The 17,469-nt window shown below is 34.6% G+C and overlaps 1 protein-coding gene across 4 annotated transcripts in view; it reads right to left on the reverse strand.

Moving 5' to 3' along the window:
- LOC310729563 (kinesin-associated protein 3-like) overlaps window positions 1-16,822 on the reverse strand; it is a 38,538-nt gene extending 21,716 nt beyond the window's left edge. Inside the window, exons 1-11 of one of the 4 annotated variants that reach the window (XM_083547891.1) lie at window positions 16,571-16,822; window positions 14,228-14,309; window positions 14,059-14,153; window positions 13,371-13,403; window positions 6,408-6,733; window positions 4,849-4,980; window positions 3,265-3,416; window positions 2,213-2,271; window positions 1,992-2,133; window positions 1,188-1,287; window positions 671-795 (exon numbers count right to left, since the gene is read on the reverse strand). In XM_083547891.1, the coding sequence (XP_083404017.1) occupies window positions 671-795; window positions 1,188-1,287; window positions 1,992-2,133; window positions 2,213-2,271; window positions 3,265-3,416; window positions 4,849-4,980; window positions 6,408-6,439 (742 nt within the window). In that variant the 5' untranslated portion in view covers window positions 6,440-6,733; window positions 13,371-13,403; window positions 14,059-14,153; window positions 14,228-14,309; window positions 16,571-16,822. Of the gene's footprint in view, window positions 1-670; window positions 796-1,187; window positions 1,288-1,991; window positions 2,134-2,212; window positions 2,275-3,264; window positions 3,417-4,597; window positions 4,981-6,407; window positions 6,734-13,370; window positions 13,404-14,058; window positions 14,154-14,227; window positions 14,310-16,570 lie in introns of those variants that run through there. The other 3 variants (XM_083547892.1, XM_083547890.1, XM_083547893.1) reach the window with 3 other exon arrangements.
- Window positions 16,823-17,469: the final 647 nt, after the last annotated feature.

The raw sequence follows: 17,469 nt of genomic DNA on the forward strand, positions 1-17,469 counted from the left end.
ATGTTCTGGAAATGTTCCAGCATTACTGAATGTTATAAAAGAATGTATAAAAATTAAAATGTTAATTTATATAAATAGAAAGAAAGAAAGAAAGAAAGAAAGAAAGAAAGAAAGAAAGAAAGAAAGAAAGAAAGAAAGAAAGAAAGAAAGAAAGAAAGAAAGACATGTTCCAGAATGTTCTAGATTTCAATGAAAAAACATTGTGTTGAAAAATGTAAGATTATTGGTTAATGGTATTGATGATATGAATGGTATTAATGATGTACTAAGAGTGTTTATAGGTTCTTACAGTACAAGTCTATTAAATGCTGTTAATGTAGAAATAGGAAGAAAAATTTAGAAAAAGTAGGTCTAGAATTAAAAATAATCGCATCGAGTCGAAATCGAAAGTCGTCATGTCGTCGATCGATCTGTTGAATTGATCCACAGCTGCGTGAGCTCACACTGAACTAATTTCATCTTACACAGGAATTAATGTCTCTCTCTACTCCTGTATATACGACAAGCGTTTCATATTTAATGCATTGTTACTAACAAAGCCAGTCTTTTGCTACCTGCTTTAATTCTATTCATGGCTCATGTTAAAAACCTCGTCTTGGACAATTCGACTATGTTAGATTTAAGATGCAGGAGGCCACACCCCCTTCACTCGACACAGCATTGAGGATATAGGTTTTGCTCTTCTTCTCCAGCTCTTCCTGCCAGACGTCGTGCCTCTTCAGCTCGTGCTCGACGATGTTCATGCACAAAGCGCCGATCTTATAGTGCGTGATCAAACCGTGGAACTGGGAGAAGCTGGAGAAGAAACACAGAGCAGACGGTGAAGGAAAAACCATACCAATTAAAAATATATAATTATATTAAAGTATTTCAACGTACAGAAATTACTTTAATAAAACTTGAAAACGAAATATTTTTTGTTACTTAAAAAAAAGTAACGTAGTAAAAATAATTAGAAAGAAACTCAATCAGTCAAAAGTGGTGCGAATGCTATTTTTTTTATTCAGATGCTAAAAAGTGACTACAACCTTTTTATTTTTATTCTTATTATATTACGATTCAATATTTAAGAAAATGTCATTGTCGTATGCTTATTTTATTTTTTTTATAGTCTTTATTTATTTCAGGTCCTGCTGTAAATATGCAAAAACTCTACATGAGATAAATATAAAATGAATACCAGATACCTGGAGAAACAGAAGAAGATGTAAACGATGGTGGTGGCCAACTCCATACTCTGTTTCCAATCTTCTCTCAACACTCTCGCTAGTGCACCAAGCACAACTTCTAAAAACACACACACACACACACACACACACACACACACACACACACACACACACACACACACACAGAGAATAAACAAACAAATAAATATAATTATATATCTTTTATATATACAGAAATCAGAAATAAAAAATTCTGGTTAAAATATTTAGAAAAATAGAAAAAAAAATGAATAAAATAAAATATGAAATTCTGAGCCAAGAAAACTTTTAGGTAATGAAAAAAAGCTGCGTGAAATACAAAATTTGGACAATTCGATTCATTAAAAAAAAAAAAAAGGAGGTCAGTAGCTTTCGATAGTAAAGACATTAAGATTGAAGAAAAGAGGAGGTTGTGAAAATAACCAGGAAGTAAATACATTCGAAAAACATAAAAATTCAAGTAGTGAAACACGTTTTAAATAAATAAATACAAATTAGAAGTAGCAAAAACTTTTTAGGTTAAAAAAACAATACAATTATAAGGCTTGTATTGAAAAAATTATATATATATATATATACACAAAAATATATCTACAGAGAGAGAGAGAGAGAGAGAGAGAGAGAGAGAGAGAGAGAGAGAGAGAGAGAGAGAGAGAGAGAGAGATCAGTCTAGAATTACCCTTCCTGTGTTCATTTCAGACGTATGAGAATTTTATCTATTAATTTTTTTACATTTACACTAGATAATAATTAAACACACATTAAGGGGTCAGAGCACAGTACCGTTATGCAGCAGCTCCTCCAGGTTATCTGGATTTCGTGCGAGATGTAGGATGAGAGTGGATCCTCTGATCTTCTCCGGAATTCCTTCATACAGCAGCTCAATGTAACCCTCAATCTTATTGATATTGGCCTCCTCATCCAGCTGGAATGCCACACATTCTTTTATTATTACATTTGTAAAAAGAAAAAAAAAAAGATATGAGCAGGATTCAATTTCGTACCTCCATCCCCTCAAACGGAGTGAGTTCTCGGGGTCTCACCAGGTTCTTCTCCTCTCGTTCTGCTTCCCAATAACATTGAAAAAGAAATGTTACAAAAGAATCATTATTAAGCATGTGTTGTATATTGTATATAAATATTTATATTTAAATATATTATATCATTATCTCCATATCTGTATTTGTTTCAAAGTAGACAAATGCTACAAAAAAGTTGAATAATAACGATCTTAAAAAATTAATAAATTAATAAAAATAAAAAAAAGTATAAAATTATAAAAATAGATGAAATAATAAAATCAGGATTCAATTCAGGTTGAAAAGGGAAAAGAAAGAATTTATAAATAAAGTATATACAAGTAAAAAATTAAGGTAGCATAATTGTTCAGGGTGAAAATAAACAGTAAAAATCAGGACAAAAAAATTCAGTTTTAGTACACTTTTAGTATCTCTGGTTAAAAACAGCATGCAGAAATTTCTGGTTCAAAAATTCAGATAACAAATAAAATGTTAAAAACTTTTTAGGAAGTATAAAATTCCAGAGTAAAAATATTGAGTACTTAAAAAAAAACAATCAGAAAAAATCTGCATAAATATTAAAATAGATTAAGAGTGTATAATATTACATCATCTTAGAAACATTTAATCCCTAAGATTAAGGCTCAAAAATTTTAAAGTAAAGAATTCTTGTTTACAAATAGTGGAAAATTTTCATTAAAAAAAAATAAAGAAAGAAAAAATTAAATAAAGAAAAAAATTAGTAAAAAAATTCAGAATAAATAAATAGATAAACAAATAGATAAATAAATAAATAAATGATCAAATAAATAAATAAAAAAATCTGGGTAAAAGAAATAAATAAATAAAGCTCAGTGTAGTAACTCAGGTGTGTAAAAAAGTAATTAATTAAATAAATTATTAAAAAGAAGTAGCCAAATCATGTGGCAGCCTGATTTAGTCTTAAACTGATATATTTTAATTATTATATTATAAACTGATACTGGTTTATACTGAATGTTTAACACTACAGCAAGTTAGCGTTCTGCCTCCTCCACCTTTACTGCCGGCCTTCTTGCGGTTCTGCAGGTAGAAGAGAAGATGTTCCACTTCGGCCACTTTGGAAGGATGAATAAGTTTACATTCCTCCACCACCTTCCTAGCGAGAGAGGAGATGTCCGTCCCGGAATTTAGACTCTTCAGTCGTATTCTGAGACACATGAGAGGCACAAAAAGGGCAAAAAAAAAAATAATAATAATAATTTGAACATTTTTGTATGAAATATTTCAGGTGACAAATTCATTATTTTTAGGACCTTTTTTTAAACATTTTTAATGTTAAAAGATCACAAAGTTTAGGGTTTGAATGTTCAAAAGGTTAAAAAGTCTAATTGACAAACTCACTTGAAAATAATAGAATAAATAAAAAAGTAAAGGATTATTTATTAGATATTAATATTTACTGTTAATATATTAAGCTAAAGCTACATGCAAAAAATCTAGTTTAAAAAAGTAGATTTTAAGGTAAAAAAAAAAAAAGTAGGAAGTATAAAATTCTAAATTCAAAAAGTCTAATAAAAAATATAAGAAAAATCTGCATTAATAATATAATATAATATAATATAGTATAATATAATATAAGCTATACATAACACCAATGTAAAAAAAATCCGTTATTTTTATAGAGTCGATATAAAAAATAAAAATGACTTTTTTATGGTAAAAAAAAAAAAGTTCAGGTAGTCATGAAATCTCAAAAAGCTTAAAGATTCTGGTTGACATTTTCTTTATTATAAATGTTAAATAAAATAAAAAATAAAATAAATAAAACAAACATGCAGTGACAAAGAATTTAGATTTTTTTTTTTTTTAATCTAGATCAAACTTCAAATATAAAAAAAAACCCTTACATTTTATGCAAAGACAAAAACTTAAAACATATAAAAAATTCAGTTGTTCAGGTGTGTCTGAACCGATATCTGAATTTCATTGTTTTTATCTGTTTAAAATTTTTTTTTTTATTATACAATTTTGTGTTAAATTTCAGACAGTAAAAAAATGTATTTCAGTATGTAGGGTAGTAAAAAATTTTAAACAAATAAAAAATTAATAAATAAAAAATGTTAAAACCTTAAAAGTAAATGTTAAAAGTGCAAATAGCAAAATAATATGAATAAATATATATTAAAAAAAAATAAAAAATTCTAATTGCGATTTTTTTTTTTTAAATACTTAAAATAAAATTTAAAAAAATATTATGTAAAAGAAACAACAATATTTAATAACTTTTAATATCAAAAAGAGGGAAAAATATAAGATGTGTAAAAAGATTTTGGGGAAAATAAATCACATTAAAAAATTAATATTGAAATGAACATGTTTACTGCTGACCTTCTTGATGTTCTGCAGGTTGGTGAAGTTCTGATTTATTTGGGTTTTTTCCTGTAACTTCATGCCCTGACACCTTATCAGTCAGCTGTTACCGTGTTCTATTCATTCATTCTATTCATTCTATTCTTTTTATGCATTTAAAGCCACGTTTAGTGTTGTAGAGGAATGGATCTGGAACCAGTTGATGCTGTCCTGAGTAAGGTGTGAGGGATTGAAGATGATGCAGCATGATGTGAAAGAGAAACACCTACACCTTCTGACACTCTTTACGCTCCTCATGTACAGAGTCACCATTTTCTCCCAAGACGAAAGCCTCCACCTCGTAGTGCACCACCAGGGCCTTCTCCGTGGGGTGAACATCGATATTCCCCGTCTTCACTTTCCTATAAATAATCACTCAATCAATATAATATCAAATCCTTTTCACCTTTTCAGGTGAGCTTCATACGTGTAAATATCATCGTCCATATCAGGCTGAAAATCTCAACCGAGACCACATCAGATTAATAATGAGGCCTTTTAGTGCTTTTACTTCTTTATAAATTATTCCTCGATCTCTCTAGTAGTAGTACCAAATTTTATGTCATTTAAAAGTTATATTTTTTATAACAATATACACAAACAATCCATTAAATTTTTATAATATTTAGAAACATACAGCATTTTTATGACTTTTATTCATTCTATAATATTTTCCTGAAGATATTATTATTTCATTTTATTATTATTATTATTATTATTATTATTATTATTGATATTAATAATAATTAATATCATTATTTATTTATTTATTTAAAGCATGAGGTATATTTTGACTGAACATTAACAATCCATTTACTTTCTGTAATCTTTAAAAGTTAAAAAAATTAAATAATTTATATTCCGTCCAGCATATTTTGTCTTGGATATTATTATTATTATTTTTTGTATTATTAATAAAGTAGTAGTAGTTTTAACTGTTAAACAGCTGTTGTTTGTTATTTGTCTTGTTTTCATGATTATCACTCAATTGTACGGTGTCCATCAGTGTTGTGAAAGGTGCAGTAATATTAATAACTATCATATTTTATCTATCTATCTATCTATCTATCTATCTATCTATCTATCTATCTATCTATCTATTTATTTTAAGTATAAGGGTTTTTTAAAACTTCACAGGAACAATCACTTTCTATAATATCTCGAAATATACAAAATGAATATGATTTTTATTCATTCTAGGCTATTTTGATATTCTATTACTAGTAGTAATAGTAGCAGCAGTATCATCTCCATCATCATCTTCATCATATTTTATTCAATTATTTGTTTGTTTGTTGGTTTCTTTTTTTTTTTACTGCACATAAACAACTCATTTACTTTCTGTCATCTGATATCATTTGGAGTTAAATAAAAGATGTAAAGATCTGAGGATAGGCCTGGAAATTATTTATGCAAAAGTAAAGAAAAAAAGAAAAAAAAAGTAATAATTAAGCAGTAAACACAAATTGAAAAAAAAAAAAAAGATATAATTGATATATATATATATATATATTACACTTAAAATATACAATTAAAATTACAGCAACATACAGAATAGAATTAAACGGTACATTTGAAGACTATAATAATAATAATAATAATAATAATAATAATAATAATAATGGGGAAACATTACTGTAGGTATAAATAGTGTATAAAAGTATTTGTATATATATTAAGCTATAGATTGGATGGAGCTGAAACACACCCTATCTGCACTCACAGCTCTCTCCTGCCATTTTCTTCATCTATTTCAACTTTTTAAATAAAAAATAAAATATAAAATTACCGTTTTAGATACTGCGCGTCATCCGACTGCATTTTATTCTCTCTTTATACTGTAATTATTTATAATATTACTAAACATGAAACAGGATTTTACTGTAGCCTATGTCAAAATACTGATGCACCGGCTCGTGTTCCAAAACCATCAATATAGTGTGTACAAGTGCACTATAAAGGGTGGACGGTCCTATTGTATAAAGGCAAAAAAGTACACTATATTAGGAGAAAAAAACTGCTTTTGAGATGCGGCCTCAACCGCTTCGCGTGTTTTTTGCGGTGTAAAAGTCAGTGTTGCACGCAGCGAAGTGTACTTCAGCGCCACCTGTAGGGCTGGAGGAAAGGGAAAAAAATGCATCAACCATGCACCTCGTTTTTATAGTTATAATAAGTAACGAGTTTCTTTTTGTTTATCCTTCTGTTTGAGAATAAAACGGTGTGTTATGACATGAATAAATTAATTTTTAAATCAACTGGAAATAAAAATAGAATTGTTTATTATGCTGTTTATAAAATAAATAAATGAACACCCACTCCGTGTTTGATCATTTACATTTATGCCATTTGTTAGACGACTTCATCCAAAGCGACTTACAATTATCTCAGTTACACAGCTAAGCAATTAAAGTTTAAGGGCTTTGTTTAAAGGGCCCAGCAGTGGCAGCTTAGTGGTGCTGGGATTTGAACCCATGACCTTCTAATCAGAAGGCCAACATCTTATCAACTGGCATGCTAACGTTGATTAAACATTTACAAAAAAGGAAGAAGGAGTCTACAGTTTCAGTGCTTTGGGACACTCAGAGGTGAAGCTGTAACCTTTGTGACAACTTCAGGACTAAGCAGATTAAGTCAAGTCAAGTCAAGTTTATTTCTATAGCGCTTTTCACAACAGACATAGTCTCAAAGCAGCTTTACAGAAATCAACAGTCAAGGTGAATGGTGTGCATTTATCCCTGATGAGCAGCCGTGGCGACTGTGGCAAGAAAAAACTCCCTTAGATGTTATGAGGAAGAAACCTTGAGAGGAACCAGACTCAAAAGGGGAACCCATCCTCATTTGGGTGACATCAAGAGTTTGATCATAAATCTTTCAACAATACAGAACACTGGAGAGTGAGAACTAACAAGAGTACAGGAGTATAAGATTATAAGTAAATGTTCTTTCTACAGTCTTTTGTATAATAGTAGGAGCTACTGAGCTCAACATTTGTGATCATCACAGATCCAGCAACAGCTTCTCCATGCCAGAGCCTTTAAACACTCCCGGAGGTCTAATGTCAAAACTTCACACATGTAGTGGGATCCAATTGGCACTGGTACGTCTCTAGATTACACGTTTTTTCTACCCGAAATGCAAAGACAAAACAGAGGATGATGACGGATGGACTGTTTATAGCTGCTATAGCATAAGTGACAACACGTGCCAGATTCACTGACGTTCCACCACATGAAACTCTCTCATCTCTACTTGAGCCCCTGCTATCAACCTCGGGGTAACTGTGGACAATCGACTGGCCTTTACCGTACATGTTTCTAGCTCGTGTCAACATCAGAAGGATTCGGCCATGTTTATCCACACAGGCTACTCATTTCGACATCTGCAAGTCTCTGAACGCAGTTCGTCCACTGGCCTCCGGTAGCTGCACTCACACAGATTTAAAACACTGATGCTTGTTTACAATACCAGAAGTATTGGAACACGTGACCTTTCCTTCCATATGTGGTTCTTCTTCAAATTGTTACCACAAAGCTGGAGGCACACAGTTCAGTGGATGCAGTACAATAAAATTTTACGTTTACTTGAACTTAGAAAACCAAATGTGTTCCAGCATGATGATGCCCATGTGCACAAAAGCCAGCTTATTAAAGACATGGTTTACATGGTTTGGAGAGGAAGATCTTGAGTGGCCTGCTATAGAGCTCCGATCTCAACCCTACTGAACAACTTTGGGATGAATTGGAACACTGACTGCACCACAGGTCTCCTCACCTCATCCTTCATCAGTACCTGATTTAACCCTAACCCTAACCCTTGTGGCTGATGAACACAAAGAGAACCTAGAACTTCCCCTAGATGTCTGAACGTCCAAGTCACTGGTTATCTTTAAACGCCTTGTGAAGACCTTCTTTTTCCTGAAACACTAGTACTTATTTTTTTCTGTTTGTTGATGATATAATTCCTCCCAACAGAGTTTAAGGTTGACGGTCTCCTACGTTTGCAAGCTACAGTAGTGAACCAGTGTTGATTTATTCATTAATAGAGCACATTTGTTCATCGGTCTGACTTAAGGCGTCTGCAAAATCCCGTAAATGTAAATGTGTTGTTGTAAAAGTGATAAAATACAAATCCGAGCTCCTGTGAGAAGTAAACTCCGCTCTCCTGAAGATGTCAGAAAAGTTAAAGCTTTACCTCCAACTGATAGAAAGTAGAGACACTTTTTATCAATATTACATAAACGTTACAGTACATTCCTGCTGTTATAGAAACCAACTCAAATGCACAAAGTTTTATGACATTCTTTGCCAGGTTTTGATATGAAAAAAAAAAAAAATTTGATAAAGCAGTACTCTGTTTCCTCTCAGGAAGTGGATCATGAGCGTCTTCTCTTCCAGGAACCAATCCCAAGCCTGTGCTGTTGAAGAGAAATTGTTTTCAGATGGACGTTGAGATAGAAGAGGGCCTCCATTGTTGCCGTACTCGCAGGCTCTATTTCTGGCACGGGCGATGCTTTAGGTTTGTCAGATTTAATCAACAGGAACACAGTTCGCCTGTTTCTTAAAAATTATCCAGACAAACTGCAGTGAGGCGATTTAAAAAAAAAAAAAGGTGGAACTGAAAACAGGCTCGGAAGCTGTTTCGCATTCAGAGCTGGGCATTGCTACGGCGGAGTCAGTCAGGACACTCGGGATTGTCTGAAAGCCAGGGGTCGATGAGTTCCATGTTTCCTGTGAGGAAAACGGTGTTCATGCTGATGTGCTTATTGCGGATTAAGATTAGGATTATTACTTACAGAACTGTATATTGTTACACTACGATATCCCAGTAATATGTATCTGTATACATAAACCGTGTTCTCTATGTCAGATTACAGATCCTACGAGAAAATCATCAATCAGCATGAAGTAGCTTAAATATGCTCAAATATTCCTTAGAATCTAATTGGAATCACCTACTGCATTTGTAGCTGCTTCATCAATTGTCCCACCCTGTCTAAATACTAAGAACATGCTTTAAACTTTATACAAAATAAATGATCTATTGCATATATTAGATTGGGGAAAAAAATGACAGGCTCATCGTTCACTGGGAGTCTGTGTATGTAGAAGAGATCGCACTTTCCTCTGATTGTGTTGCGCTGCTCTGCTCATAGAAACAAGTCAACTGGCAGAGAAACATAGAGAAACCGTGAGATGTGTCAATTTTGCATGATAAGCGAGAACAGATTGTTGACTAAAAGTGTACAGAAATTGTGGCAACAGAAATAAACATATTATATATACAAATTACAGTTCAAATTTTTCTATCTTACTATAAGGATAGCAATGCAACAGAATTGTAACAATATTTTACATTTCGTGCGGCAGGCAAACGTACAGTAGCTGCGTATATGTAGTAAAATACATTGGGATGCACTCAGGATGCACACATATATACACACTATATACTGTGTGTATATATATATATATATATATATATATATATATATATATATATATATATATATATATATATATATATATATATAGGTGCATCTCAATGAATTAGAATGTCGTGAAAAAGTTTATTTATTCAAGTAATTCAACTCAAATCGTGAAACTCGTATATTAAAATAATTCAATACACACAGACTGAAGTAGTTTAAGTCTTTGGTTCTTTTAATTGTGATGATTTTGGCTCACATTTTACAAAAACCCACCAATTCACATCTCAACAAATGAGAATACTTCAAGACCAATTAAAAAAAACATTTTAAGTGAATTGAAAATTCCTTCTGGAAAGTGTGTTCATTTACTGTATATGAACTCAATACTTTGTAGGTGCTCCTTTTCAACATACTTTCCAGAAGGCCAACAATTTACTAAAAAATTTTTTTATTTGTTTTATGAAGTATTCTAATTTGTTGAGATAGTAAATTGGTGGTTTTTTTGGTAATATATATTGTTATACACACACACACACACACACACACACACACACACACACACACACACACACACACACACACACCCACAGGTAGTCCCTGAGTTATGATGGAGATGTGTTCCAGTGACCCCGCTGTAACTTGAAAATATTGTAAGTTGAGACACGGCCTAGCCTACCCAAGAGTCTTAAAAAAATGGAGATGGTGGTACAATATAATTTGTTAATCACTGTACATAATTTGACAAAGAGCAACAGCACATGGCCGAGAATGGAGGGTGGAGCCAGACAAAACAAAAGGCAAAAAAACTATAAAACTATAAACGATAATAAGTGCGGGTCTGTTTCAGTGTCCAGCAATGCCACTAAAAAGGAGAGACAACAGAGCTTTTAAACACCAAAAACACACATACACACACACACACACACACACACACACACACACACACACACACACACACACACACACACACACACACACACACATTTTCTGTTTCATCGCTATCCTTATAGTAAGATCGAAAAATTTTAACTGTAATTTGGGGACTGTCTATATATACATATATATATATATATGGGAGCACTTGCAAAATAGCAGGGTGTTCAAATACTTATTTTCCTCACTGTGTATATATATATATCAGGTTCAGTGTGAAGAGCTCAGATGTGAGCACTTAGCGTTGAAATGAATGCGTTGGTCAGAAACAACTGTCAATGTGGAGCAAAACAACTATTGAACATATTTTCTAATGACCTTTCTAAACTCCATGAGGGATGTGGATCCCTTTAAAGGTTGAAAACGGTAATTTTGATAACTGAAAATGAGAAACAGAAAGAAAACAGCACATGGCATTAACAACAACAGCGTCATTATAACAGTACCAAAGAAATGAAAGTATTATTAATATTATTAAAGGTGAGAACCCCCAGTATCGCCAAACTGCCACTGTTGGGCCCTTGAGCAAGGCCCTCAACCCCTCAGTGCTCCAGGGGCCCTTTAATTTAGCCGTCAATGCGTTTTGACCCCCAGCTTTCTAACATCGCTGGGATATGCAAAGGAAGAATTTCACTGTAATGTATAAAGTAAAAAGTCTTTTTTTCTCTCTCCTTAATTAGTAGAGACACAACACAGATGCATGTGATTCACACTCACTTTCTCTCTCTAATAACAATCTAGTAAGCTCATTCATATAAATGTAAGCTAATGGCCCTATTTTATCTCTGGGTGTGATCTGGCGCAGTAGAATTCTAGCTCTAATGAGCCGAAAATATAAAATAATAAGGAAAATGAAGCATTATTTTGATCCATTCAGTCAGTTTTGCATTGCAAACCATCAATTACGGCGCTAACTTGCCAATACTGGGACGTGACCCTGGTATAAGGTGAGAATCCACAGCTAGGTGTAAGGACTTACACGTTTTTTAATGCTCGGGCCGTCATTCACCTCCATAGCGTGTAGTAAAATCCTGTAACACTCATCTAGCAATGTCGCATTATCTTTTACTTAGTGCTAAAACATCAAATCTGGAATTATTACGTATTATTACCGTTATACACATCTGGGTCTGGAGAGCACAAACAGCAGACTGTCCCAAATGGCAGAACAAACTCACTGAATGGATTCAGCCCAGTGACCTTCACCAGATCCAGAACATCTCACACGTGTTAGTCATCGTCTTCCCTGAAAACCCTGTATACTCCCATAATTAAATGTTTTCATTTCTCGGTGTGAGTCATGGGGCCGGGTCTGCGCCCTTGAAACCGTGCCAACATGGAGGTGGTTGTGGATGTGGAAGAGGTCTGGGGACATGTGACGCTGATCTCATGTTAAATCCACGCCATCGTATTAGGTTTTTGTTTGCATGTCTGGCATAGGGACACCGGATGTGTTTTGAAAACCCTCATACCTTTTTTCCCGTGCAGAATTTGTCCCTTGACTTCGACAAATCCGACACAGGCAGAGCGTCCGTAACGGACGAGCGTCGCGGTAATCCAGGCTAATTCACGGTGATTTATGGACAAAGCTGTAAAATATGACTTTAATAACAGTTACAAACGACGTCTGTTCCAAGGAAAAAGGGACCGAATTTTTTGGCAGGAGCGCTTGTTATTAATGAAATGTGAAAATTGGGCTGCGGTGGGGCTGTTATGGTTACTGCAGACCAAACTGTTGATAAAAATCGCTCGTCTCGTGGTCGGACTTGTTGCTGAGTTGCTGCCGGGACGCTTTCGTGTGGCTCTTGTAAAGCGCCAGACTGCGGGAGCTGCAAGGTGCCAACCCTCCGAAGCCATGTCTGGGCTCGAATTTACAATTTCTTGACGTATTGAAGAAAATTAGCTGCTATTTTGGGTGAATTTTCTGTTACGCTGATTCACAATACACGCCATAATTGGACTTACGTGAAGACTCCGACTGGGTTAAGTAGGGAAAACACCATGAGATGGTATGAGGAAGAAACCTGGAGAGGAGCCAGACTTAAACCCATCCTCATCTTTAGCACTAGGTAGCCATTCGATATAGATCCATCATTGTTGAGTGCAGAACTGTTTATGGTAATAGTCAGAGGTGAAATTAACAAATTACATTTACTGGCTTCACTCTAATTGAGTAGTTTTTGTGTATTTCAAGATTTTTCAACAAAAGTACTTTTTAATATCTGCAAATGTACGTTTTACTTAAATGTGTTCTGTACGTAGCTACATTTTAAATCATATCTGTTACTAAGTGAAAAAGGAAAAACATAAAAAATAATGTGAAAATAAAATCGCAGTCCAGAAACTACTGTAATGATGGATTGATGGGAGGAGAACAAAATGTGCTAAACTCACAAGAAAGAAAGATGGAGACGGACAAGACAGACGCTAGTGATAGAGACCCAACTGAAAGCAAAATGCCATCGAATCGAAAGTTGTTCAATGTGTGCGCTCGCTGTCTGGACTGCATTTGCGATTTCTCTCATTATCATAAATGACGTTATAACAGGATTTTTTTTTAACTCACATTAGACTTAAGTCATGGACTGTAGTGTTTTTTTTTTTTTTTTTTTGCAGTTTAAGGTTTTAAAACTTAAAAACAACTAGTTTGAGATGTATATCTGCTTGTTCTTTTTTAACAACAACAAAAAAGACTTAAAATTTTTTTATTTTAATCTCAGTAAATTGGAAATCAGCTACTTTTTATTTTTACTTGAGTAGATTTTTAGACTGGTAACTTTCCTTATACTTAAGTAAAATGTAATTAAAGTAACAGACTTTTTACTTGAGTAGAATATTTTATTACTCTTTCCACCTCTGGCAATCGTAGCTTTAAGCCATTGTAGTAAGCTGTCTCTATTAATTATAGCTTCTTCTTTTTTTTTATAGTGCCTCTGAAGCACAGAGAGTTAAGGGCCTTGCTCAAGGGCCCAAGTGTGGCAGCTTGGCAATAAAGGGGCTTGAACCCCCAACCATCTGATCCCAGCGCCTTAACCACTGAGGTACCACCCCCTTGTTCAAATCCATTTTCATGTTTTTGAACTGGAACCACAGTCATATCACGTCTTTTCAGACCGGTCTTGTGGAGAACATCCTCAGCAGCAATGAGTACAAACCATTTCTGTCTCCACGCTGCCTCTGTTTATCATTAAACATAAAAAAACAAGTCATTCGCTTAGTCTTATGTCCTGGAATGGCTGCGTCATCTGTACCTTCTGAGAGAATCTTTTCATAGGTAGGAGAGTCGATCCATCAAAAAATAAACAGTCTCAAGTGGGAAAACTTCACCATTCTCTTGTTTCGTCACAAGGGTGAGTGAATGTAGAAAAATGAAGAGATAGTTTTTAAAATAAATTTAACAAAAAAAAACCTCTCACAGCAGTACTTGTAGCAGTAACACACTGGTTTTGAAAGTACTTGGTTTCAGATCGAAAAAAGGAGAATGAATGCTATCAGCTGTTCCTGTGTATATCGAATGTTCAACAAAATCAGCTATTCAATTGGTTTTGTCCAGGAACTAAACTAAACTTTTTCTACAGACAAGCTTTATATATTTTATATGAGCAAAAGTATTGGGACACCAGACTTTTCCAGCCATATGTGTTATATGGCATATTCTAGCCACACTGGGGTCTCATACTGTATATGGTCCCTAATCTGATACCACAATGTTAGAGGCACAGAATTGTATATGAAAATTTTCCCTTCACCTGAACTAGAAGACCCAAACCTGTTCCAGCATGACAATATATGCCATACATGGGTTGGAGTGGAAGATCTTGAGTTGTCTGCAATAGCGCACTGATCTCAACCCTATTGAAATTTGAGTGCAACCCAGGCCTCCTCATCTCCCCTACATTAGTACCTGACTTTATAAAAGTACCAGGTTCTCAAAGGGGATAAAAGCAGTTGAATAGTAAGGCTGGCCGTTAACATGAGATGGCCAGGTTTTGTCCTCTGACCTCAAAAGTTCATACTTTAGATATATAATATTTAAAACGTCAGAAACGATGAATCTGAAAGAATTAAGACTATAATTCAGGCTTTATCAAAAACTTATCATCTAATGCTAGGTTGAAGATAAAATGATTTTTCCTGCATGATGTAGCAGTGAATAATGACATGTAGCAGAGGGCATTAAAAAAGTGTGAGGCCTCACACCTAGTCATGGATTCTCACCAGCATCACTTCCCAGCATTGACAAGTTAAAGCTGTCATTGATGTTTGCAGAGCAGAAATGACTGAATGGATCCTTAATTGTGGAATTACGTGCGTCTGTGCTGCGTCTCTACTAATAATGAAGCTGTTGGAGTTTACTCCTTGTCCCATTTTTTGGTTATATTTCACATCTGAATGTTTTCTTCTCAATAAAATCACAGAATTCATCATATAAAATACACCACATGCAAAAATCCTTTAGGGAGCTCAATAAGGGTTATTAGGAAATGTTTAGAGTAGCTGTCTCACTCCGAATGGAACTGGAACTGCAGCAATTTCCACACTAATATGTTTTTTCGTTTCGTTTTTCATTTTTTGAAAACGTTTTTTTCCCCCTTCTGTCCACACTGAGATGGCTTTTTTTTTTTTTTTTTTTTTTTTAAGTTTTTTTTTTTTTTTTATTATTATTCTCTCCAACGCAGAGGAATTTGGCAAAACTGATTTCACGTCTCAGTGTGGTCTGTGAAAATGATGCATTTTTTTTCATTGCCGCAACGTTTCAAAGAGCCGAAAGGTAAATAAACGGCAGGCGGAAATGACACAGGTTGACGTTTTTCTCATGCGCAGTACAGGGACGTAAGCGTTTTCAGACGTTTCTGTGTTGATGAGTAACTTTTGGGAAATTGACTGTAAACTATGAGGTGGAATCAAAAAGTTTGCAGACTAGCTCTATTTACAAGAAAGTACTTAATTTTTCTACATTTACAAAAAATCACCTTCAAAATAGTCCCGCTGCATAGCAATACCCAGCACTCCCAGTGTTCCTGCCACTTCTGGAATGTCCTGAAAACTTCTGCGATTTGCGTCAGATCTCCGACAATCATCATAAAAAAGTTGCTGAATGGTTTCTACATTTTTGCGGTTTGAGCTCGTCGAAGGTCTTCCCGATCTCTCGTTGCCTTCCGGCGATGTTCTTTCACTCTTAAAGCGCACATTTGACTCTAAACACCTCGAACGACTCGTTACAGCATCGCCATATGTCACATCGCCGTACTGTATGTCACATCAAACATCTCTGTGGCAGATTTGCCCAGTTTTACACACAATTTCATGTTTCACAAACAGACGTGGTAATGCACGGAGTAAATATAGCAGCAGCTGGAACCAGTAGTCTTAAAACTTTTTGATACCATATTGTATAGTGCGAATGTGGAGCGTATTTCCACAGAAATTTGGTGTAGACGTAGCCTGTATGTTACTATGGCTACAGTCAGAACACTGATTAAACCGACCTCTAACTACCTGCATGTTCAACGCTCTGAACTCACACCTGAACTTCCAGCCAATCACAAGCCAGAATTCACATTAAACCCGGTATATATCCGTGTATACAGTACCAAAATATCTCCACAAGAAGGTGTTTATGCAGCTCATGAGTTAGCGCCGGCAAAACAGCGCGGCGTTTCCCAGCAGAACCTGAAGCCAGATCCTTCTGAAAATAATCAACTACGGAGCTGGTAAGCATCGAATGTTCCCCGGGGCTTTTATAGGCATTTCAGCCAAGTACATCATTATTCAGAAGAATTCTGTGGCGGTGACTGACGCCGCCGTTGCACAAAGATTTATGTCGGAGATGGGAAGAGTTTCACAACACTTTTTTTTTCGACAAAAGAGAGAAAGGAATGTTGTTCATTGTCACATGATGTGGTGGGAGCCCCCCCCCCCCCCGTTTTTTTTTTTTCTTTCTCCTTCTTCTTTTTTTCTCTCCTCTGCACGCGGCTCACATCTTGCCTGCAGATGTGCCGATACCACAAACACTTCAAAGTGCCTCCTCTCCGACCAACTGATACCCTGACGCCAACTGTAAATGTCCTGGACACGCAGAATGGAAAATGTGAATCCTCTCTCATAGCTTCCCGAGGAGTGTAGAAATCCACAATTGCACAATTCAGGCAACAAATCAGACCCTCGCGTCTGAGAAACAAGCAGGCCTTTTATATCCATATCAATACGCGTTGTTTCAAGCACCTTCAGGGGGCTAACGTTAAACATTTAGGGCCTGTCTAAAAACACTTGAGAATGTTTTCAGCGACTGCTAAAAGGGCATTTGAGGAGAAAATACTAACAAATGCTGTCATAAAATTTTTTTATATTTATTCAGTGGTAACTATTATATTTATATTGTGGGCTAAATAATTATTTTAAAACCCCCTTACAAACAAATTAACAGTTAAGAATTTTTATGGTAGGTTTATTTTAAAAGATATATATATATATAAAAAAAAAAAAATTTAGA

Source organism: Silurus aristotelis (genome assembly GCF_946808225.1).
Source record: "Silurus aristotelis genome assembly, chromosome: 8".
Lineage (NCBI taxonomy): Eukaryota > Metazoa > Chordata > Actinopteri > Siluriformes > Siluridae > Silurus > Silurus aristotelis.